Here is a 22,898-nt window from a genome sequence, read left to right on the forward strand (position 1 = left end):
CAAAACCATCGTTTATTGGAGATATAACAATGTATATAAAGTGTTAAAAATATCGGTTGCCATCGCTCCAGTGTGGTTAACACGCTGGGCGCGGATGCACCGTTTTGCCGCTAGGGGGCAGCATCTACGGAAGGAATTTGGAGATTACCACAGTAATCTCTCCGTGGAGTGTGGATATTATCTGTTGAACCATTCATACTCTCCGCACAGCAGCAGAAAAGCCAACTGAGATTGGGACAGAAAGAAATGGGACTCTAAATATTTTAAAGAGAACAGCCAGCAGCTCGCTGCTGTTCCAGCGGCTCCACGATGGCCATGAACGCGCCAGCTGCAGTGTTGAGGACAGCTGTTTTAACACCTCACACCCACGCCCTCTGTAAGAATGACGGTTACACTTTTGATTTCGAGAGCTCACTTATTTATTTCGCCCCCGTGGAGATGAAAGACTCCCTTTGGCAAGGACGGGGACCTCTTTATCTCTCTATCTGGGAATGGTGATAAATTCCAGGAGTTAAAATTTCTTCCACAGAACAAGTGAAACTATCTTTTTTCCCCCCAATGACATGGCCTCCTTGGGCCATTATATGAAGGGTACTTCTCAAATCCACGATGTTGCGCCGCGTCCCATCAGATTTGATTGTTCTGACCGAAGTAAGAGGCGGGATCTGTTTTTATAGGAAGCTACTGCAGAAATGAGCACCATAAAGTCTCGTTGTGATAAGGGAAAGTTTATCCGCCATCGTCTGGAGGTGCGTTCCTCAGCATCCCAACCTAACGTCACATTTCCACCGCACATTTCCAGGAATTGCCCCCGGAGGGCCCCCTTCCTGCCCTGCAGCTGTTGCCTCGGTTGACTGACCTCTGGTGCGCCGGGGCAACAGGGGGGAATTAAAGCCCCGCGTTCAGGCGTCGTTTAGATGAATTTAAAAGCTCCACAAGGAAGGAGACGCGGCTGAGCAGAAGCTGAGATGGTCCCAGTGACGGTAGAGGACAAACAGCCTGGGTGGCAGCCGGTTTAACCCGGTGTGAACGGAAACAGCAGCGGCCACAACTGGGCGTTCCGCATATTATCGGGCTAATTTACATACGTAACACCGCCCAGGGGATGAGCATGATAATCTGCCGCGGATTGAGAGCTAACCGTGCGGAAGGGAGGAAGAAACGGCCGGAAAAAAAAAAAGTTTGCGCAAGAGGGACCCGTTCCGAACCGAGCCAAGTGCGTCGACGCGGACGCAGAGGCGCTTGTCGGGCGTTTTGCCCCCACACCCGGACGGCGATATGGACGCTTTGAAATCGGCTGGAAGGGCGATTATTCGGAGCCCCAGCATCGCCAAACAGTCGTGGGCTGCGGGCAGACACAAAAGTGAGTCCACGGCTTTTCGAACGTGTGCGTGCGCCGCTTTTAATGCCAGCGAATTGATTTTAAAACAGCTAATTTAGCTAAGCCGAGCTAGCTTCGCCAGAGCCGCGGCTTCCCAAGCTGTGCCAGGACTTTATTTACCGACGTGGGGCTCGGTGGGGGTCTCGAAGGTTGCACCAGCTGGTCTTAACCCCGCCGCCATGTACCTTGAAGTTGATGTTTTCGTGGTAGTGTTTGGTTAAGCGTTTGAACTTGGCTCACAACGTGACAGCAGCGCGCTGCGCGACGCGTAAACGGACTCCTGTCGTCGCGTTTTTCCGAATCAGAAAAAGAACAGAGAGAGGGAACCAAATCCTCCCTCGCGGCGGATTAGTGCTGATCTGACAGATCGTGCGTGTCCTCCTCGGACCTCCATCCGCCACATGTCGCAACTAAAGTTAAAGTTCGGGTGCCGCGGTGTTGTCTGCCACGTCACTGGAGCGGCTGAAATTCGGGGCTCGGAGGCGGCGGAAGCTCCGCCGCCGAGCTGGAGTCCTGCTCCCTGGAGCGGAGAGCAAAGGCAGGAACCGGAGTAAGAAAGAAAAAGAGGGGGATGTGTGCTTTTGTGGCCAGGCGGTGCAGTCCACGCAACCCACTGTTGCTAGGCAATGGGTTATGCGAGACCAAAACCCAGAGAATCCGCTCAGACGTGCTGGTTCCCTCCACCATCCCAGCGCCTCGACGGGAGCATTTAAGCACGTAGTCGCGTCCGGTTCACGCCCTGATTTAGGAAGTTTGCACGCCCAAACGACAGCTGACCTCCCCCCAGCTGCCCTGACACGTCCAGGTGTGGCAACCTCCACCCTGTCACGCGCACACGCAATCGGCGCTGCTCATGTTTGCCTGCACAAAGGGGCAAAGGCCCCCTTCACAACCCCCTTAGTAACAAAGGGGACATTGGATGGCACGTGGCAGACAGTCCGGGCGGTGCTTTGTTGTGGTCGGTGGTCACATCCGGGGTCCCCACATGTGACCCCCCCCACCCCCCACCCAGGAGAGACGGCCTCAAAAATGTTACTTTTTCTTGTTCACGCTCAAGCGCGGCCTGACGGGTGGAACCCCAACACGTCTGATCCTGCAGGTGTGTCCAGACACGTTGTTGTCGTTGTTGTTGTCCCCATATTTGGGTCGTCAGCGGCGGGTTAAACGTCCGGATCGTCGGAAAATTCCGTCCAACCTCCCTCAGAGCCGCTCATTCACCGCTTTGGCATCCGACATTCCTCTTCCTCCCACTTCTGCCATCAGCCGTCAGGTTCCGGCCCTGTGACCCTTGAGCCGCCTGTGTGTGTGTGTGTGTGTGTGTGTGTGGTGTGTGTGTGTGTGTGGTGTGTGTGTGTGTGGGTGTGTGTGTGTGTGTGTGTGTGTGTGTGTGTGTGTGTGTGTGTGGAGTGAGTGAGTGAGTGAGTGAGTGAGTGAGTGAGTGAGTGAGTGAGTGAGTGAGTGAGTGAGTGAGTGAGTGAGTGAGTGAGTGAGAGAGAGAGAGAGAGAGAGAGAGAGAGAGAGAGAGAGAGAGAGAGAGAGAGAGAGAGAGAGAGAGAGAGAGAGAGAGAGAGAGAGAGAGAGAGAGAGAGAGAGAGAGAGAGAGAGAGAGAGAGAGAGAGAGAGAGAGAGAGAGAGAGAGAGAGAGAGAGAGAGAGGAGAGAGAGAGAGAGAGAGAGAGAGAGAGAGGAGAGAGAGGAGAGAGAGAGAGAGAGAGAGAGAGAGAGAGAGAGAGAGAGAGAGAGAGAGAGAGAGAGAGAGAGAGAGAGAGATCGATCCCTGGAGTGATTAATGTCGTCGTTTCTCCCGTCATGGTGGATTCACCTGTTGTCTAAATTGCCCCTCACATGATCCCGTAGCTTTTGTTTTCCCCGTCGCCGTGGTCGACCAGATACCCCCCCCCCCCCCCACTCCATGCAAAGGCGTCCTTCGAGCGCCATGTGCCATTATGTGGAGTGCTTCCTGCAGGATTCTTTATGTAGCTGTAAACTCCTCTTCACACCCCCAGTTGCTGCGTTTCATCCCATATGGTGAAAAGTCTCACGCAGGAATGTTATACGTTATCTCTCCAGCGTTTCCTGGCAGCTGCCTCAGCTTTGCATTGCAACACTAAGTATTTTTAAAATGACGGTTGAATTTGAATGTCCTGAACCGTTTTGTGCTTTTAATATTCCTGTAAGCACTTTCTGTTTCCATTACAAGGCAACTTGTTCAATCAGCATCCCTGTATATGAGCGACGCTTTTCTGCTCTTTCTGACCACAATTGGTTCATATTCCTGTTAAGAAATAATGGATGTGATGTACTTCAGCCATATGTGAGGACATATGGGCCCTTATGGTGGTTCTGGAGCTTTATTCTCAGTCAGAAATGTCTCGGCCTTCCAGCACTTAAATAGCTGCAACAATTAGAACGCCATCTGTTTAAGAGCACCTGTTAATAATGGAAGATAAGAACGTGGGTGTGATGAGTCCTCGTCCGCTAATGTACGGCCGAGGCAGGAGGCCCCCGAGAGGTTCCCCCCCTTTCCTCCGTTTGGTCGGCCGGGCTGTGAATGTTGGTGGTTCGGTTTCCTCAGTAGAAGCTGATGCTAATAGTCTCCTGTTGACGGGGGTTCGTGCGTAGTTGGCTTAAACTTTTTAGAGCAGATCAGGACAGCAGGCGATCGTTTATTCACAAACCTCCAGTGTTGAGGAAGTTTAAATTTGAGCATTATTGGACTCGTAATAGAATATATCTGCTCCTGCAGCAGAGATCCGTGCCGTAGCCCGGCTCCTCTGGCCCCTGCTGGTTATCTGCTCTAATCCCCGACCCCTCTTTTTCTTTTTTTTAAGTGGTTTTCCTCTCTGATTTTTGTCTCTCCGCATCTCTGGGTGGATTTATCTGGATCTAAAAGGCGCCCTTCCCTCCCGCCATCAGCTAACTCTCTTATCTCCCGCACGTCGGTTCCACCAGGCTGTTATTAAAAAGGATGAAAACGCTGACGACCTGCTGTGGAGGGTGAAATTAGAGGCAGTGACGCGCACATTCGAGCAGGATTCTTTGATATTTACAGCTGTTGTGTTGTTCAAAGGAACGTTTTCCAGAGGAGGAGTGAGGAGGGGGAACAACGATGCTGTAATCGTGCGAGGCAGCGATGGCTCCCCCGTGTGTGTGTGTGGGTGTGTGTGTGTGTGTGTGTGTGTGTGAACAAACACTCTGCCTTTCTCCTCCAAAACAATGCCCCGTTTCAACCCTTTCTCCCCACAATGGCTGCGTCTCATTTGTTCGCATCTTCGCTGGAAGCATCAGCTCGGGCGGAATTCCGGAGCCCGTCGCGCTCCGCGGAAGATTGGTTTTGACATTCCGTCATCTTGGTTCCAACCGGAGGCTCGACGCGCTTCTTTATGGCTCACAATACTGAACCCGGTGTGGCTTTTTTGGCCGGTTAGAGAACCCGTTTAAAATCGGGAACGGTTGCTTTGGCTGCTTGTGCCTCGCATTGCGACACCGGCTTCGACCACGAGGACGCGTCCGCGGCGTCCGGAGCTCATTACCAACAAGCGTTGCGCTCGGCCTCGGCGCGTCCCTTCAGGCGTCCCTCCTCATCTGAGTGTGCAGTTTCTAATTTAAACCAGTGCGTCTTGATTGCAGCGTAATTATTCTGGGAGAGGACTTGTCTCTTCCGAACATGGTGGGCGGGAGGGCGATCATCTCCTCCCAGGATGAAGTTCACTGAGGCCTTAAATAACCGAGCCAGAAGGCCCGGTTCCAGCTCTGTGTGTCTTGGAAAGAGGAGCCCTGCTCTTACAGGCTGTAGCAAGGCCGGATTATCTGCAAGATTCACGTAAAAGACGACGAGAAGGAGGTTGAAGCCCTCAAAACCTCATATTTCCACGTCTTTCTGACAAAAACAAACGCTAACGACAGGTGCACCAGACGCTGCTGCCGGCACTGGGGTTCGCCGCCGATCCTGAGAGGAGCGTGTGGCGGTCGGCCAACGTGCGCAGCCCCGGCGCCTCGTCCGCGCCTTTTACCGGGGGGCGTGTGGAGAGCGCCGCGTGTTCTTTCAGATTCCAACAAAGAGGAATCTGCCGACGCAGCAGGTTCGACTGGTGTAGCCTGCCGGAGCGGCGGTGACCCTTGACCCTGAAGTCCATGCACGTGCACGCCTGTGTGCTAAACCCTGCCGAACACCTCCCCTCCTCCTCGTGGGGTCTCTGATTAATCATTCATTTCTGATTTGGCTGAATATGTAACTTATTTTACTCGAGGTTCAGCAGGCGTCTTCGCTCAGATGTCTCAGTTGTGGCACGACGGGGTTAAACTGAAGTGACGGTGACTCAGTCCCACCACAGCCAGACAGTCATCCTGTGGTTATTTGGAGCCAAAGAGTGCGTCATGTGTTTTCATACACTTCTGTTTTCGGCCTGTTTCTCTGCACCTTTGTTTTTGAGGTTGACGCTCTCAGACGCCTCGTTCTCGCTTTCCTTCCTGCGTCCACCTTCGAGCGGCTCAACCCTCCGATGCCAAACTCTCGCCACCCTCCTGCGAGCCCAACTTGTCCTTCAGCGGCGTCAATTATTTACATTTTCCGTGTTTTCCTCAAGTTTGAAATCCAGCCCCTTTCGCTCTCCCATTATATTCCTCCTGTATTATTCAACCGTCCTGTTTTTGCACCATCATCGCTTTGCACCAGGATATGCTAATTCAGAGGTTTGTGGGCCCGAGCTACAGTGCAGATGACTCAAACCGCCGTTTCTTTCTGCCATGCAGCTGTTGAGACGTGTCTGAACTGGGAGGAAAAGGGTTTCGCCTTCAAAACATTCTTATGGCGAGCGCTTGGTTGAGGGACGCCGCTGCCGAGCGCGCGAGCATCCAGAGCTCGCACTATTTGTTTACATGTTGGGGGGGAAACGCACCACTTGGTTCCAAAGCTAAAGTGATTTAACTGCAGTTTCATATTTTATTCATGTCTCCTTCCGCCTCCTTTACGCTGCTGTTGTATCATCTGTGGCACAAAAGCATCACTCCGCTTTGTATCGGGCCGCTCGTCACTGATTTATTAACGTTCCGCTTTAACCGGGGGTCATTGGAGATGAGATGTATTAATACGCACTGTGCAAGTATAAGAATAACCACAAACAGCTAAACAGATTTTACCCCCTTGGTTGGATTTAGGTTCTGTTCTGAGGTTGTAGTTCCAGAGACCTGGTCCTGTAACGATAAGGAAGCCCGAAGGCGTTTGCTTCATCAGACCCGAACGCAGCGTAACACCAGAGCGTTGAGCTGAGTGGCGAGACCCGGCGGAACAGAGCAGCCTTTGAAGGTTCCTCTGATCCGGTCTCCAGCTGCAGACAGCTGTTGTCGAGCGGGCTGTCGCCTTCCCCAGATATGCCCCCCCCCTTCCCCAATCACTGTTTTCTAAGTGCGCCTGACGGTTGGTTGATTTCACGAAGCGTTTTTTTCGGTTCTGCCAGCGGCGCCTTCGGGGACGGTCCAGCAGGCCGGAACTGTTGGGTTTGCTTAAAGCTGAGCCTGATTCCATTTGTTCTAAAGGTCCTAAGTGGCCACAGCCCATAATGGACATTTATCTTTCACTTGGTAACTTGATTTAGGTCGAATACAGTAGAAGCTAATTACTCCTCACCACAGATTATATCACACTCATCTCTGCTCAAATGTAACCAGAGGCTCAGCGGAGCGGAGTCCAGCTCCATCGCCGACCTTGACCTTTAAGTGTCACTCACTCATTATTTAGGCATCAGGTTCCCTCAGGCTACTTTTAGGCCAATATTGCTCCTTCTGACCGCCTACGGATGGCTGATTACTCCAAATTCCTTCCTTAGACAAGGGGAAAAACCAGGAAGAACACATTTCAGCTTCGGCTTCTTTTCCAAAGTGGTTCCCAATGGATCATATACTGAATGTTGAGGGCGGGAAAAGCATCATTGGTGTTTGTGTCTCTTTTCAGAGCTTCCAGAGAACTGGACAGACACGAGGGAGACTCTGGTGGAGGGGATGGTGTTCCAGCTGAAGTATCTAGGGGTCACGATGGTTGAGCAGCCCAAAGGGGAGGAGCTCTCTGCAGCCGCTGTCAAGAGAATAGTGGCCACGGTGAGAGGCCGCTATGGTTTCTTTCTTTTGTGCAGTCTCTCCACAAGCACTTTGATGCATCTTTTATATACACGTGTGCAAATCTAAAATAAAACCCACCAGGTGAGCTCAAACGCCGACATTCTGTGATAACAGATGTGGATTTGTTCAAAATGCAGCACTTAATCTGTTATTAATGTAAACTGTGACGTTTAAATGAAATGGATTAAGTACTGTTGTTCTATATGTAAATGATGTGTCTGATATAATGCTTTTATTGAAGCCCACTGTAGATCTTTAGAATCTTTAATATCTGTGAGACACAGGGCGACGAGATGTTTGAAGGAGACGTCAGACTGGTGCTAATCTGCTGGCTGTCTTTGGTGTCACCGCTCTAAGCTAGTCGGGGGAACTGTTCATCATTGAAAGTTGCTTTCTAACCTTTACACCTTCGTCATCCACGACACCTTCCCCCTTCTTTGTCCTCTGTCCAGGCCAAGGCCAGCGGGAAAAAACTCCAGAAGGTCATGTTAAAGGTGTCCCCACGAGGAATCATCCTTTACGATAGTGCCTCCAACCAGCTAATGGAAAACGTCTCCATATACAGGTTGGTTGTCCCTTTTGACTCCCTGATTTATGCATCCCCGAGTCAGTTTGGCAGTGTCACTTGCAGAATACTGTACCGGCCTCATATCATCATAAAAACGCGGCTGTTCCCTGACTGTCGCCATCCCTTAGATGGATGAGGGTGTGAGACGATGAGGTGGAGGAGGAGCTGATCCAGATCCCATCAAAATGTGACCGATTTGGAGAAATGTGTCGGCGTCCCTCGTTCGCGGGGGTCGATCCGCGCTTTAAAACGTAGATTTGGTTGTGGGCCAACGTCGAGGCGGCTCGTTTCCCTTCAGAGGAGATAAAGCCTGTTGCCGCCGCGTCCGTCTGTCCTGTGCAAACACGCAACGCAAACAAGCCGTTGCCGTGGAGCCGGTAAAAATGCAGGATTAATAACCGATTACGTCATGTTAACGTTATGGAATAAACAAATGCTGCTGCGAAGGCCTGGCTTCAGTTGCACCTCTGCTCTCCAGACATCTGGGATGATGGACAGCCCATAAAACTCAAAATATTTGCCTATCCGCCTCCGTTTGGTTATTGCATGTGAACGGTCAAACCTTGTCTACATTTTGGATCCTTTTAACGGGGATGTTTGGTTCTCTGGAACCTGATAAACGACGCTCGTGTCCAGGAGAAAGGGAGGATCTGATCCGGTGACTTGTGGCTGCGTTTTGGCCGCGGTGACATCAGCAGAGAGCCGAGACAAACGCTGGATTGAGCGGAATCAATTCGCTGGACAAGCTTAAAGGCTTAACGCGGATGAAGTCACACGATGGCCTCACTTAATCTGCAATGTGTCTAAAGTTGGAGGGTTTTTTTCCCCCAAACTAACCGGGTTTTCTTCCTCCTCTTTTACCCGAAGAATATCGTATTGCACTGCGGACAAGATGCACGACAAAGTCTTTGCTTACATCGTGCAGAGCCAACACAACGAGACTCTGGAGTGTCACGCCTTCCTCTGCCCTAAAAAGAAAACGGTAAGTCAAGAGTTTGTTTCGTTTCTTTCCATTTGATGTTTTAAAAAAAACGGTGGTATCCCTCTCCAACATTCTCTCCACCTCTGGGGGCTCAACAGCGAGCCGCTCCCTCCTCTTCCTTCCCCTCGCCAATTTAGCTCCGGCCAAAAAGGTCCCGTAACCTCCGGTCACGTAAACAAGTTCCCTCCCCCCTCGACAGCACCCTGTGAGGGAACCTCTTCGCCGGTTTGCTGTCACTTCCTGTAAAAACAGGAAGTGAAGGTTCCTGTCGGCGCCTGTGTGACTTGATTCCCCTGTTTGTCTCCCAACAGGCCCAGGCGGTGACCTTGACGGTGGCCCAGGCCTTTAGAGTGGCGTTTGAATTCTGGCAGGCTGCGAAGGAAGGTACGCACGGCCACGCTGATGGATGACTGGTTCTGTTCGCCCCCCTTCTGGCTGATGTTTGTGTCCTGAACAGTGGGGGGGGGTTTTCAGTCTTTAGCATCCGAGCCCTCGACCCACTGGGGTCGTCGTAATTGTTACCATGGCCACGGCCACAGCGGGAGTCGCAATGGCGGCACGCTTTCTTTTGTGCCGCTCCGCAGAACGTGCATGTGATTTAGTGCATGCGCCTCCTGGGCCTCGCCGCCTCACGTCATCCCTGGTGAGCGGCGCCTTTTGGGCCTTGTTTACGCCCTGTGACGGGTGTTTGCTGTGCACCTGCCCTCCTTCCTTCCCCATCTGTGTGTTCTCTTATTTTCTTTGCTCCCGTCCTTCCCCCACATCACATCACACAGCCCACTTTGGTTTATTAGCCGGGGGGGGAGGGATGGGACGAGGGGAAGAGGGCACGAGAGCATGAAAGGCAGGGGGGAGAGGGGCGTTGGTGGGGGGGGGGGGGGGAGGGGAAATGATTGTGTGCGCGTGCTGGCGAGAACCCAGTACTCTGATTTGCTGCGGGGGTTATGGACTTTCAAAGAACTCCTCTCCAGAAATGTAGTCGTGGTCTCTGGAGGCAGAACGCGAGCAGGAGGGAGGTGTCACTTTGAGACCGTTTCATTAAAGTTTCATTAAAGTTAGCAGACTCGGGGGGGGGAGGGGGGCAGGATGAGGGGGAATCTACAGGATGTTTCCTCCCAACTGTGCCGCACCACCCACAGTGATCCCGACCCACATTCTTCTCCCATCTCCATCCATTGAATATTCCCTGTAAAGACTGAAGATGGCTTTAAACCGCCAACCATTCGTCTTAGACATGAGCTGAAACCCCCGGAATGGTCACGAGGGGAAGCGGAACGCTCGGGGGGGGGGGCTTTTTTTGTTCCATCGCCGCCACTAAGCAACCTGAGCTCATGGGACACGCTGCCGGAGCCCAAGGTCGACGGTGACGATAAACTAGAACTAGAATAGATTTTGATGGCGGAGCGGCTGCTCTGGTGGGAGCTTGTTGGTTTCTCCTGTATTTCCATTAAAAATTGCCTTTTTTTTTAAATACTCACCTTTTGTGAGTATTCTTTTGTTTTTCTGATGGAGAGAAGTGGTTAAAGACAACTAAGCAAATGAAAAGATGGGTTTTGGATGATGTTTGGATAAACCAGGATGCTGCTGCCGTACGTTTCTCTTTACAGTCAACAATTAGAGAAGCAATGAATCAAACTTTGCTTTTAATTGCTTCATGCTGAACATAATGAGGTGGCGTAATGAGAGTGGATTAAAATGTATCCTGCTCGCAGCCTCGGCTGCTTATGAAGCAAATCTTGGCTTTTTTTAAATGTCTGTAAGGCAGTTTTTGGCTGGTTATGAGAGTAAAATAATGTTAATTCTTCACTCAGTCTGAGGTGAATTTGAAGAATAAATCGGACAGGAAAGAGAGAGAGTTGATCTCAGGGGTGTTTGCATTGTACTGATCATGTCTAGAGGTGCGGAGCGGCACCGTGGCAGGTGCGGAGCGGCACCGTCGCAGGTGCAACTCCAAATGTTTAAAAGGCTTTGCTAAAGTACAGGGTGTTCATTTCTAACTGGGGGCTCGGTGTCTGTGGGAGGAGTGTGATGATCCCGGTGGTGACCTAAGGACTTCCGGAGCGAGCAGGGACTATTATGGTCTGTCCCAGGTGCTCTGACTGCCTGAAGGCTGCAGCTTTACTTTAACCAGCTGCTTTTTTTTTTGTCTGCCACTCAGAGAAACGAGTGAAACCGGCGTCAGACGGAGGAGGAGCCGCCGACTCTCCGCCGGACACGTCGGCCAGCCTGGGCCTTCTGAAGGAAGGAGGTGAGTGGCGTCGCCCGCCGTCCCGTCTCTCCCTCGTTCTGAGGCGCTCGGCTCGTTGCTCCCAGCGGCGCCTTACGCTGAGATGATGTCGGACTCTGGATGCACAGCTGCGATCCTCTTTGTCTGACAAAAACGGAGCTTTCCCACATTTCTCTGACTCCTTTGTCTCCTCGTATTCGAGCGGCGGATCGTGTCTTTTCCCAGCCAACCAAAGACCCGTCAGGCGTTTTTAGCCGATTGAGAAGCACAAATGTTTTTGCGTTCCCGCTGCCACACATCCACTTTTGTCCGAGGCTTTTTATCCCCGTGTTTGGAGGTCAGAGTATGAAAGAGGCTGATTTTCGAAGGGAACGTCACCGATCTGGTGCCAAAACTACAGCTGAGAGCCGGAGATCCAGAGAAGGATCTCTCTAAATCTGCTCTGAAACTCCATATGAGCTTTTGGCTGCAAATGTTTAGATTTATTCTGCTAACATGGCTTTTATGGATGATCCCTTTAAAAAAAAAAAAAAAAAAAATAAGTAGGACGTGTAAATCTCACACCAAGCTGCTCATCATCGGACCAAGTCCACGCTGTGGCTGATTGGTCCGGAGCTTTACCGTCCCGTAAACCTCATTGCCACGAAGCATGTTGACATGCTTGTACAGGCAAGTAATGCGGTCGTTCCACGCGTGAGTTCACTGCTGCGCCGAGTCAGAGGGCCCGGAAGGACCGGCGCCATTGTCCCCGATGAGTCGGCGTCCGTACTCCAGTGGCGCCGGGGCCTCCTCCAGCTGATGTTGTAGGATCGCGTTTATCTCCTGGCAAAGCTCAGATCAGCAGTGGTTAGGAAGTGTTATTATATGTTGCGGGATTTAAAGATTTAAGTTCTTTCTGTGAGAACTTTATCTTCCTTTCTTGTCTTGCAGAGGTAGCCACGGGAAACCTTTTAGACCTGGCGGAGGGAGCTCCTACGGCGCTGGTCCACTCAGGAAAAACGCAGAAGACACCTGATCCTTTTACGGCTCACAACCATGCAACCGAGAACAACAACACCGTCTGGGTACGACACAGGCCAGTCGGCCTGGGGGGGGTTTCACCCGGATAAAGCCAGCGTTGTTGCGTAAAAAGGCCCCGATGATAAAGGGGCATATTTAGATTGCAATGATGTTCCTGCGTCCTTAACCAAAATGTTTCTCTGTTTTGTCTCAGGAGATGGAGGACGGGCTGGACGAGGCTTTCTCGAGGTGAGAAGTGATGCTGTTCAGGGAATAACCAGAGCAATACTGGCGTAACATTTGTGTGGTCACCACTAAAAGCATGCAGAGGAAACCCCTTCAAACAGGCCTGATTTCTAGGTTCAAAGGTGAATTCGGTGGTCTGTGTCCTGATTGGAATTCCCGAATTCCTGTTTAGTGAATGGACAAACTAATGGGAGTGGAGTTCCCTGCGATTAATGTTTTACTGAAGTGCGTAGCGGCATCGGAGTCTGGAAGCGGTGGCGGTCTGATGTCAGGTTGCTGCTGGAAACCTCCTCTCAGTGCTTAATTGGTGCATTTATTCTCTTTGGCACTGCCTTTCATTACCTTGGCTAATTCAACCCGCTCTGCCATTTTCATTTGCTCAGAGGAACAAATGGGCTCTGTACATCTGTACTCAAGTGATGAAAGGCTATTTTAATCCTGCTATTCTTTGATTACCTGCCATCACAACTCTCTAAAGTGACTGATGTTACATGGTGATAAGCAGCGATGCTTATAAGGGAAATCGGGCGTTTTATAGACGAGGTGGCGGCATACAGTTAAGTTGCTGAGTGTCTCTACTTTCCTCTGGCGCTTTTAAATCAAATCAAATTAAGGTGGTCAAAGCACTGATCCTAACCTCCAATCCCTTCTTATCCCACCCTTTTTTTTTTTTGAAGAGCCATGTTTTTAGAAATCTGCAGATTAGTGCAGGAATCCGCAATTTGTGGAGCCGCACCGCCACCTGCTGGTGACATTTGGTGGTGTGTGTTTTTTGCGGCCTAATGATGATTTCTGAGGTTAAAGCCACAAGTAAATCACGCCGCTTGTTTTATTATCAGAGTGGCTCTGAATTCTCTCCTAATTGTCTCCTGATTTGTGATGTTTCCTTTGCACAGCCACAGTCTGGATAGCTTTGAGTCCTACTCAGGTAACGGCCATTTACTGGATGTGTTAACTTCCACCTCATTCTCTCTCACTTTCCAAGTCTCCTCATCTGTCTTGATATCAGTGTTCCACCGGCTTGATTACTGCTCCATGCTGACTCAGCCCATAAATTAGGAAGAGATTTTTCATATCTCAGGATTCATATGAATCACAATCACCTCCGTCCACCATGTAAAGTGACTCAACTGTTGCCTCTGCTAGACAAAATGACTACATTTAGAAAACTAGGGAGAACAAACACCATTTCACCCACAACCGTCTCCTGGTGACCACACTGGCGCCTCAGCGGGGTTGATGCAGCAGAACCAGGTGCAGTCTGTCCTTCATCACTAGTGTCCTGTGTTTCTGCATCACGTCCTTCAGATTTGTGCTCTGCGCCCTTCAAGTCCCACATCTCTCGTGTTTGAGGATGTCGGGTCATGTGACTCTCATGTTCATACGTTAGCGTCACCAGGTCTTCACAGACATAAACCTCCCTTTTTGTGTCGCTTTCACCACAGCGGTGAATAACAAAACACCCGTCTCACTCTCTTCTTTTATCCCTTCTCCAGACTCGCTGAGTCTCGCACCAACCCCCAGGTCCTGGACATTGGGGTGAACCCTCAGGACATCAACGCTGAAGAGTGCCTGTCCCCGGGCAAATGGGACCAAGACGACACGGACTTCACTGCACAAAAAGACACTTTTGGATTCTAAAGGCGGACGTCTGCCAGGAGGGGAGAAACGGGCAAAGAGAAAAGAGACTAACGTTACACCCTGTGTCCTGTCCTGCTGCCAAGTCCTCTCCGAAAGCCTCGGCGTGGACGCGACCGGAGGACGACCCGAGCGCGCTGCCCACGGAAAAGGCCAAAGCAATACAGACCCGTTCGCCGCTTTTCTACAAGACATGCAGTCTTTTCACGTCTGTTACAGTCGGAGTGGGAGACCTCGTGTTGTCGGTTGACCCACGTGTGTTCGTGTATTTCGTGTTCAGGAAAGAAAGCGTGTTTGTGTGTGTTGTTAACGTGTGTGTGTGTGTGTGTGTGTGTGAGATCGGAGGAGTTTATTAAAGCTTATTGTCAATAAAGGTGCTGCCACATGTTTGATTGACATGGATGGAGAAATGCTACCAGATCAGAAGGGAAGGTTACGGGCGTTGGTGAGGTTACAGCGGTTTTATTTATAGTTTAGTCTTCTGATGGACAACAAAAGCTTTAGATTTGTGTGTGTGTTTGTGTGGGTCTGATTGTATGAGAACAAAAATGACAATCTTATTTTCATTGTAATGCAAAAATCTATTTTTGCACTCAGATTTCCACCATTTATAAAAGAATCATTTTTAATTTGAGGGAAGTTGAAAAGAAAAAACAAAGTTTTACACTTATCGTCAGTGCCTCTGATCACTTTTCCTCTGAGACTTTTGTGTGACACTTTCGCAACATTGAATCACAATGATCCGCTTCACCATTTTTATCGCTCCTGTACCTGAGAGGATGCAAACGGCTTCTTTAAATGACCCCCAGGAGGTTGAGGCAACATGAAGGCATTTTCCAATCCGATCTCACTGTGATTCTTTGGTTGGAAAAAAACAAAAACATGACGAGAGGTTCAGAGGTTGGGTCTTTCCAGTCGGCACTCCTGTGTTAAATTATATTGTCTACCATGTTTCTTCAGGGATGGTTCCCAGTGTTATTTTAACTTTTATGTATGGATTTAAGATCAAGTAATTTCCATAAATATCCATCAAAGCCAGACTGGATGTGTGTGTTCTTTAAATTGTCAACTCCATCAGGCTGCGTGTCTTTAATACAGATGAATGAGCCAAAATGTTGTGGTTTCACTATTTTACTGTTGACAGCACGACTAGAAAACACAGAGGTACGTTTTGTCCTTTACAAAAGGTTTGCCTCGTACTTGGTGGTTGAAGTGAACTCTTAAAACGCTTAAAATTTTATTTATCTGAACATATTAAGGTAGGTTTGCGTACATAAAGGAGTATTGTGATCATCTGGGGGGTTATTAAAATGAAAACAGATTTTGCCACAGGTATGGAGCCACTAATCAGAAAACAACTTCAATCTGGGTTTCTAGTGAGAATAAGAGACTGGTCCAATGTGCAAATACTTTTATTTCCGGATATCCGCTAACAACAATTGCCAAAACACTCACACACCCAGTCACACACACTCAACGTGCAGATATTAAATTCATATTCAAGATTTAACAGTTATTTTTAAAACACCGGCACCCCACAGGGTAGGATCGGCACCACTTAGAAAATAACAGAAAAGGCGCACAATAATAGAACCCAAGTAAACATGCAAAAATAACCCACACGAGCAAAAAGCACACTTAGTCAAACCCAAATAAACATGCAAAAATAACCCACACAAACAATGAACCCTAACCCTAAACCCGATGCGGAGGGCATAACAGCAGCCGGCCAACAGCATCGGGAGGAAGGCGCACTAGAGCCGGCACTTGTAACAATTTCTCCGTCGGGTGAAGGAAAGAAATCTCTAAAGTGGAGCCACCACAGCGCTCCCGCTAGCAGGGCCAAACAGCCGACGAACCAAAGACACCCACGGCTCCCCAGCTCTGATGACAGCAGACCCAGGTGCGCATGGGATGGCACAGCCATCAGGTGAGGAGGACCAAGTAAACTGTGGCGTGGCATCCAAAAGCTCGACAACAACGTGCAGCACAGTCTCCTTTTAAGGGGAACGCCACAGCTGCAACTGCCCCAACTATTAAGGTGATGGGCAGCGCGTGGACTCCATGCTGCCACACTGGTCAAAAATATAGACGCACTCGGTCACGTGTAGCTGTGTGGGCGGGGTCAAGGTCATAGTATCAGCCGGCGCGCTGGTCTCGGCCATTTACACGCTGCTGCCTTTGGTGTGAAGATGGATCTGCACATCCGGATTCTACTGTTTAGTGAGTGTTATTCATTTTATAGAAAAACTTCTAACGAGTTTGTAAATGTTCTTTACGACTCTGTTTCCAAGGTAGTTTTCTCTGTCAACTGGACTGGGTTTCTTCTCTTGAAGACGTTTCGCCTTCTATCCAGAAGGCTTCTTCAGTTCTGAAGAAGCCTTCTGGATAGAACGCCACAGTTTACTTGGTCCTCCTCAAGGAATTCATGTTTGATCGAAGAAGATATTGTTGATAATGTGCCCTCCATTCCGAGGAGGACACGGTTACAGATTTGTGCACCGATTCCGTTATTTTCCAATCGAATGTCGGACTTATACAATGGGACCGGTCGCTAAACTCCGCGAGCTGCGAGTAGCAGCGGTAGCGTATTTGTGTCAAGGTCAGGGTCCGTGAACGCAGCGTGTGATGTGAGTAGTGCGCTGGACTGATTGACACGGAGGAAAAATGCGACGGGATGAAAGGAGAGATGAGTTTGGATAAAATTAACGCTCTTCGCCGGAGTTTGGAGGCTCAACAAGCAGCTTTCACACGACCGTGTACCGACAGAGAGACTATTACGCGTGCAAGTTTTGTGATGAGTGAATTAACAGCAACGAAGCTGAAACCTCACGACGAAGGAGAGTTCCTGAAAGAGCGGCTCGCGCCGGAAAAGCAAAATTGTTTCAAAGCGTAAATTTCTTTTCGTGAATAACTATTGAACTAGGACATACAGTATATTGTTATGATTCCAGTGTCTAACGGTATGTTTTTATGGCCAAGGAATCTAAATATGTAGTCAAAGTATATGTAGGACTAATATTTATGGTGGAACTCACAATATGCCAGGAATTGTTGCGCTTGGCGGAGGTCTGCGCTCTCCGAGTGCTTTCTAGTTGTTGTTGTTATTATTGTCTTTATCTTTATTTTCATTTATTTTCTTTATTATCTTGTTGTATTGCAGTTTTTGTGAGTAGAGGCCTCGAACAGGCTTTTACTGGTGTCTTGTCTCAACTCTGCACCTCTTTTTTTATTGTTTTGTATGATGATGTAAACATATTTTACTTGTTTGTCATTTTATTCTATTTTTTGGTGATTTTATATGCATGTGTGCTAAATAAATAATTCAAACTCAAATGCAACAATCATGAGACTTAGTAACAGTGGTTATATCCCTAGGCTTGTGTTCATAATAGTATGGCCCTCGCAGGACTTTATAAAAATTGAAATGGCCCTCGATATGAAAAAGGTTCCCCACCCCTGGTTTAAAACAAGTATACTTTATTATACTGCGGGTCGATTTGGCGGTTGAAAATGATCCCTCCTCTGACACGGGACTTTTTGATTTTGACGGAATTTCGGATGTGCTGTGACGTACTGACGTATTAATCTGGGCAGATTGAAATTGCTTCTTGTTTATGGGCTTTTCCCTGCAGCAGCCGTCACTGTGGCACCCAGCTGTGCGCTGCAAATGACGTTCAGCCAGAACGGCGGCCTGTTCTCCTACACCATCTCAGACAGACCTGCAGGTGCAGACTGTGATTACAACTACTCCAATGCAACCGTGAGTAACACATCAGCACTCACCTGTCTCGGGGAATCCAATGTTACTGTTGGTATTTTAAGAATATCAGGCTGTTTTTGGCTGTGTGATGGACTAATTTATGGATTCAGGACCACGTGATTGCAAACAATGAAGGGAAACCTTCGCTGGTGTGGAACAGCAGCCTTGATGGTCTCGTCGCCTTTAAGTGCATAGAACACCTCTTCTTTAAAGCCACATGTGACAAGGTATTATACACTAGTAATATCTGGAAAATGTTCCAAAGGAATGCATTTTGCAACTGTCTGAGATGTGTAACTTTCTCATTATTGTCAGATCAGGTCCCCTGATGAAGCATTAAAAATCTCACTTTGTCTGTTTCCACAGGGGGAATTTTACAGTGCTAACGTTACAGGTGAGGCCCAAGTCCTAACATAGTCATCTTTACCTGCAGTTTGTCAGTAATATATGAAAATTACCTTTTTACAGTTGCCTGTGAGGACCTTCGCAGCAACGAAGATGCAGCAAAAGGAATAAACCCCGTGACTAAAGGCAACATGCATAATAGTTCAGGTATGCCCCCACCTGTCACAAACGGTGGGTGTATTTAAATCCACATTGTATTTACAATAATATTAGAATTGCTGGTGATTGTGTAATATTAAAATTACCAGTGATTGTGTATCATGTGTTGATAGGGAGTTCAGACCAGACTGTCCTGGTCGTGGTCCTGGTTGTGGTCCCGGTGGCCCTGGTGGTCCTGGTTGTCCTGGTTGTGGTCCTGGTGATACGGTCCAAATGCAAGACAAAATATGGTACGAATGGTGGCAAAAACAGTAAGAAGTGGCAATTTGTTCTGGCCCGTTCTGTTTTAAAATAACCTTTATGCCATTTGAAACAGAGGCGTGCCGTGGAAACATCTTCAAGTGGTTTTGCAGGCCGGGTCAAGAACCTGGACCGGGCCAAGAACCTGGACCTGCTGAAACACTCATGCTGGAACCAACAGCATTAGCTGTCTAAAAACCCCCCAAAGGTGCTGGAGTGGATACATGCCAAATGGAGATTCTGCTGTTTTCTGCTGCCTTCCACTATTTCCAGCCATCACTGCATCTGCATTAACACTAGAAGTCCCAGCATTTTTCTGTCTACGTAGAAGACCCACACAGAGGCCATTTGGCATAGAGTGCTTTTCCCGAATACACTAATCACTCATTTTGTTATGGTAATGAGGCTGTTGGTGGCAGTGTGTGGGGTGAGGGGGTCACACCTTACAGAGAATGAGGAATAAAAACACATTCACTCAGAACTGAAGAAGCCTTCTGGATAGAAGGCGAAATGTCTTCAAGGGAAGAAACCCAGTCCAGTTGACAGAGAAAACTACAATGATACAATGACCTGGATGATTGAGAATCTACACAGACAAAAACACATTCTATTCTAAATTGTGAACCTGTGAATGTCCCATGTGACCATAACGACTCATCGACTGCAACCAGACAATTGTTTGATGGATAAATACCTCAGTGCACATGGACTATCGCTTCAGCAGCTGTTCTCAGCAGCATGCACAGCATGATTCAGACACAGGATACCACCAAAAAGAAGCCAAACACCATCACACTCTACAACACAACAAAGTGCGGCGTCGATGTCATGGACCAGATGGTGCGAGAGTACACTGTCCGCGCAGGAACACGGCGCTGGCCAGTAGCAGTGTTCTATAACATGATAGATATGGCAGCACTGAATGCACACGTGCTCTATCAGTTATGCACCGGGAGGCAGGAGAGACGGGTGGATTTCCTGCTGGAGCTTGCAAGAGAGTTGGCTCAAACCCACGTGGGTATGAAAAAGGCCCAAAAGGAACAATTATTTCGGCAACAACCCTCCACACCACAACTAGGAAAAAGAGCCAAGTGTCAGGCTAAAATTAAATGTAAGGACAATAATGCAACTGTGCGCTGTGTTGACTGCTACTGATTTACATGTGGGAAATGCCGAAAGGAGCAATGGCAGTGCCAGGATTGTGAGTGACTGCTCAAACGTATTTCACTCATAATGCATGGTTTTTCATTCTTTGTAAATATGCTTGGGTTTCTTTTTCTTTTTTACTATTTTTAGCACAAAAATAACAATTACTTCTGCAACAACCCTCCACACCAAAACTGGGAAAAAGTTGCTTTTTCATTCTTTGTAAATATGTTTTGTTTATTTAACAATAAATGTCAGTGTGTTGATCCCTTCCTTCCTGTTGATCCTTTCCACTGCATACAGCTCATCGTCCAGTTTAAGTCTTTATGGCTATGTTCACTGAGGTATTTATCCATCTCACAACTAAAGCTTGCTCTCAAAAGAACCTCCTGAGCTGTAAGGTATGTCCCCTCCCTCACACAGGTTCAAGTGGCTCCGGCCGTGTGCCACTAACAGCCACATTTCCATAACAAAATGAGTGTCCACAGGGGGGACTTGGGGCCAATTGGCCGTCTTGTGGGTTTTCTAGGTAAAAAGGCCAAATGGCCGCTCTCTGGGACTTCTAGTGTTAATGCTGTTAAACCTTTTTAAAGACTTTTTTAACTTGAGAACTTTTATTATTGCATTTAAGCTCAGCTGACGTAAATTCTGCTTTTAGATTCTATAAGATTGTATGAGAACAAAAATGACAATTTTACAGCGTTACAGCGTTTTTATTTATAGTTTAGTCTTCTGATGGACAACAAAAGCTTTAGATTTGTGTGTGCGTTTGTGTGGGTCTGATTGTATGAGAACAAAAATGACAATCTTATTTTCATTGTAATGCAAAAATCTATTTTTGCACTCAGATTTCCACCATTTATAAAAGAATCATTTTTTAATTGAGGAAAGTTGACAAGAAAAATCAAAGTTTTACACTTATCGTCAGTGCCTCTGATCACTTTTCCTCTGAGACTTTTGTGTGACACTTTTGCAACATTGAATCACAATGATCGGCTTCACCATTTTTATCGCTCCTGTACCTGAGAGGATGCAAACGGCTTCTTTAAATGACCCCCAGGACGTTGAGGCAACATGAAGGCATTTTCCAATCCGATCTCACTGTGATTCTTTGGTTGGAAAAAACAAAAACATGACGAGAGGTTCAGAGGTTGGGTCTTTCCAGTCGGCACTCCTGTGTTAAATTATATTGTCTACCAGGTTCCCAGTGTTATTTTAACTTTTATGTATAGATTTAAGATCAAGTAATTTCCATAAATATCCATCAAAGCCAGACTGGATGTGTGTGTTGTTCTTTGAATTGTCAACTCCATCAGGCTGCGTGTCTTTAATACAGATGAATGAGCCAAAATGTTGTGAGGTTGGTTTATCTGCTGGAGGAAACCAACTGACTCAAGTCATGAAATGAAGCCGTTTCTAAAGCTGCCATTTACAACGTCTACATGGATATTAAAGTCTCCAATATTAATGGCTTTGTCCGTTCTCAGGACCAAGTGTGGGACGGACACCGTCTCTCCTATACAGACCAGGTTATCCCCAGAAAGTGCTGCAATTGTCTATAAAGGACACCTGGTTTTCGGGGCAGCACCATGACAACCAGCGACGGAGCGACGACATGCGGTTAAACATCTCATCGCTGGGTGGAGGGAGGGGACCAGAGAATGCTCCGGAGTCCGACATTGTTTTAGCGTAGCTGCACACCGACTCTATGTTAATTTTGGTGACCTCCGACTGACGAAGCCGGGTGTTGTTTGCTCCGACGTGAATAATAACTTGACCAAATTTACGTTTACGTCTCGCCAGCAGCTTTAGATTTGCTTCTATGTCGCCCGCTCCGGCCCCCGGAATGCTCTTAACTATGGTCGCTGGAGTCGCCGATTACCAGGGTCGGTTTCTCGGCGGTTGTGTCGCCGAGTGGGGAAAACGGTTAGCTACGGGAAGCGGTTGTTGGGGCACCGTGGCCTTTGTTTGGGGCTACGCTTCCTACGAACCGTCACCCAGCCGCCCTGGCTGCTGGGCTGCTGCCGGGGGACCGCTAGCTGTAGCTACGCTAGGCGGCTCCGCAGCAGCTAGCTTAGGCGGCTCCGCAGCAGCTAGCTTACCCTGGCTACCTGACGCAACTCCAGCTAACGCCAAGCTGCGGAACCGCGTCTCAAGCTCACTAAGCCTAGCCTCCATAGCCGTAAATAAACTACACTTTCTGCACCTAGTCCCCCCAGGACCACCGGAAGTTAACCAACCGAAGTCCAACACGTGTCCAGAAACTCATCTTAAAGTTCCGGAACAGCTTAAAATTTTCTTTTTTTGAGCATATTAAGGTACGTTTGCGTACATAAAGGGGTATGATCATCTGGGGGGGAAATGACGCTTTTGGGCAGACGTAGTCGGTCACGTGGAGTGTGTGGAGGCAAACTCAAAGTATCAGCCGGCGCACTCTGGTCTGGGGTTTTTCCACGCCTGATCCCGGTGCTGCCTGTGGTCTGAAGATGGATCTCCACATCCGGATTCTACTGTTTAGTGAGTGTTCTTATTCATTTAATAGAAAAACTTCTAACGTGTTTGTAAATGTTCGACTCTGTTGCATCAGCTCGTGTATATTAGCGTCAGGTGTGTCATCAGATGGGCCATTACAGGCAGGTAGTGAAGGAATTCATGTTTGATCGAAGAAGATATTGTTGAGAATGTGCCCTCCATTCCGAGGAGGACACGGTTACAGATTTGTGACAAGAGGAAATATTTTCCCGTTTCTGAGATAATGTTCGGTTATGTTCTGTCCGAATCAAGGTCAGGGTCCGTGAACACAGCAATGTGACGTACGTAGAAAACTGCGACGGGTTGAAAGGAGAGATGAGTTTGGATAAAATTAACGCTCTTCGTCGGAGTTTGGAGGCTCAACAAGCAGCTTTCACACGACCGTGTACCGACAAAGAGAATATTACGCGTGCAAGGTTTGTGGTGAGTGAATTAATAGCCACGAAGATGAAACCTCACGACGAAGGAGAGTTCCTGCAGGAGCGGCTCGCGCCGCGCT

The 22,898-nt window shown here is 48.5% G+C and overlaps 2 protein-coding genes across 13 annotated transcripts in view; both read left to right on the forward strand.

The window, feature by feature from the left end:
• Nucleotides 1–972: 972 nt before the first annotated feature.
• Nucleotides 973–15,192, forward strand: ldlrap1b (low density lipoprotein receptor adaptor protein 1b). 2 transcript variants are annotated; one of them, XM_029832696.1, is made up of 10 exons: nt 973–1,363; nt 7,331–7,473; nt 7,947–8,059; nt 8,930–9,044; nt 9,356–9,428; nt 11,203–11,292; nt 12,202–12,335; nt 12,485–12,519; nt 13,413–13,444; nt 14,013–15,192. In XM_029832696.1, the coding sequence occupies exons 1-10, from the start codon at nt 1,279–1,281 to the stop codon at nt 14,057–14,059; spliced, it is 867 nt and encodes a 288-aa protein (XP_029688556.1). In that variant the 5' UTR covers nt 973–1,278; the 3' UTR covers nt 14,060–15,192. The 2 variants fall into 2 exon arrangements, with proteins under 2 accessions (XP_029688556.1, XP_011613935.2); XM_011615633.2 differs by lacking the exon at nt 13,413–13,444 and having other exon boundaries at nt 1,011–1,363.
• Nucleotides 15,193–16,129: 937 nt separating this feature from the next.
• LOC105419849 (uncharacterized) overlaps nt 16,130–22,898 on the forward strand; it is a 37,545-nt gene continuing 30,776 nt past the window's right edge. For 2 of the 11 annotated variants that reach the window (XM_029833052.1, XM_029833053.1), the window contains exons 1-5: nt 16,130–16,377; nt 17,790–17,917; nt 18,028–18,144; nt 18,284–18,311; nt 18,386–18,469. In XM_029833052.1, coding sequence (XP_029688912.1) covers nt 16,347–16,377; nt 17,790–17,917; nt 18,028–18,144; nt 18,284–18,311; nt 18,386–18,469 — 388 coding nt within the window. In that variant the 5' untranslated portion in view covers nt 16,130–16,346. The remainder of the gene's footprint in view (nt 16,378–17,789; nt 17,918–18,027; nt 18,145–18,283; nt 18,312–18,385; nt 18,470–22,898) is intronic. The other 9 variants (XM_029833055.1, XM_029833056.1, XM_029833059.1 and 6 more) reach the window with 6 other exon arrangements.

This window comes from Takifugu rubripes, chromosome 2 (assembly GCF_901000725.2).
Source record: "Takifugu rubripes chromosome 2, fTakRub1.2, whole genome shotgun sequence".
In the NCBI taxonomy this organism is placed as follows: Eukaryota; Metazoa; Chordata; class Actinopteri; order Tetraodontiformes; family Tetraodontidae; genus Takifugu; species Takifugu rubripes.

Excerpts from the sequence above, each read along its gene's own strand:
- ldlrap1b (XM_011615633.2), top strand. The coding sequence starts at position 1,279 with ATGGACGCTTTGAAATCGGCTGGAAGGGCGATTATTCGGAGCCCCAGC. Across the intron at positions 7,474-7,946 it reads TCAAGAGAATAGTGGCCACG|GCCAAGGCCAGCGGGAAAAA; the intron begins GTGAGAGGCCGC and ends TCCTCTGTCCAG. Across the intron at positions 9,429-11,202 it reads CTGGCAGGCTGCGAAGGAAG|AGAAACGAGTGAAACCGGCG; the intron begins GTACGCACGGCC and ends TCTGCCACTCAG.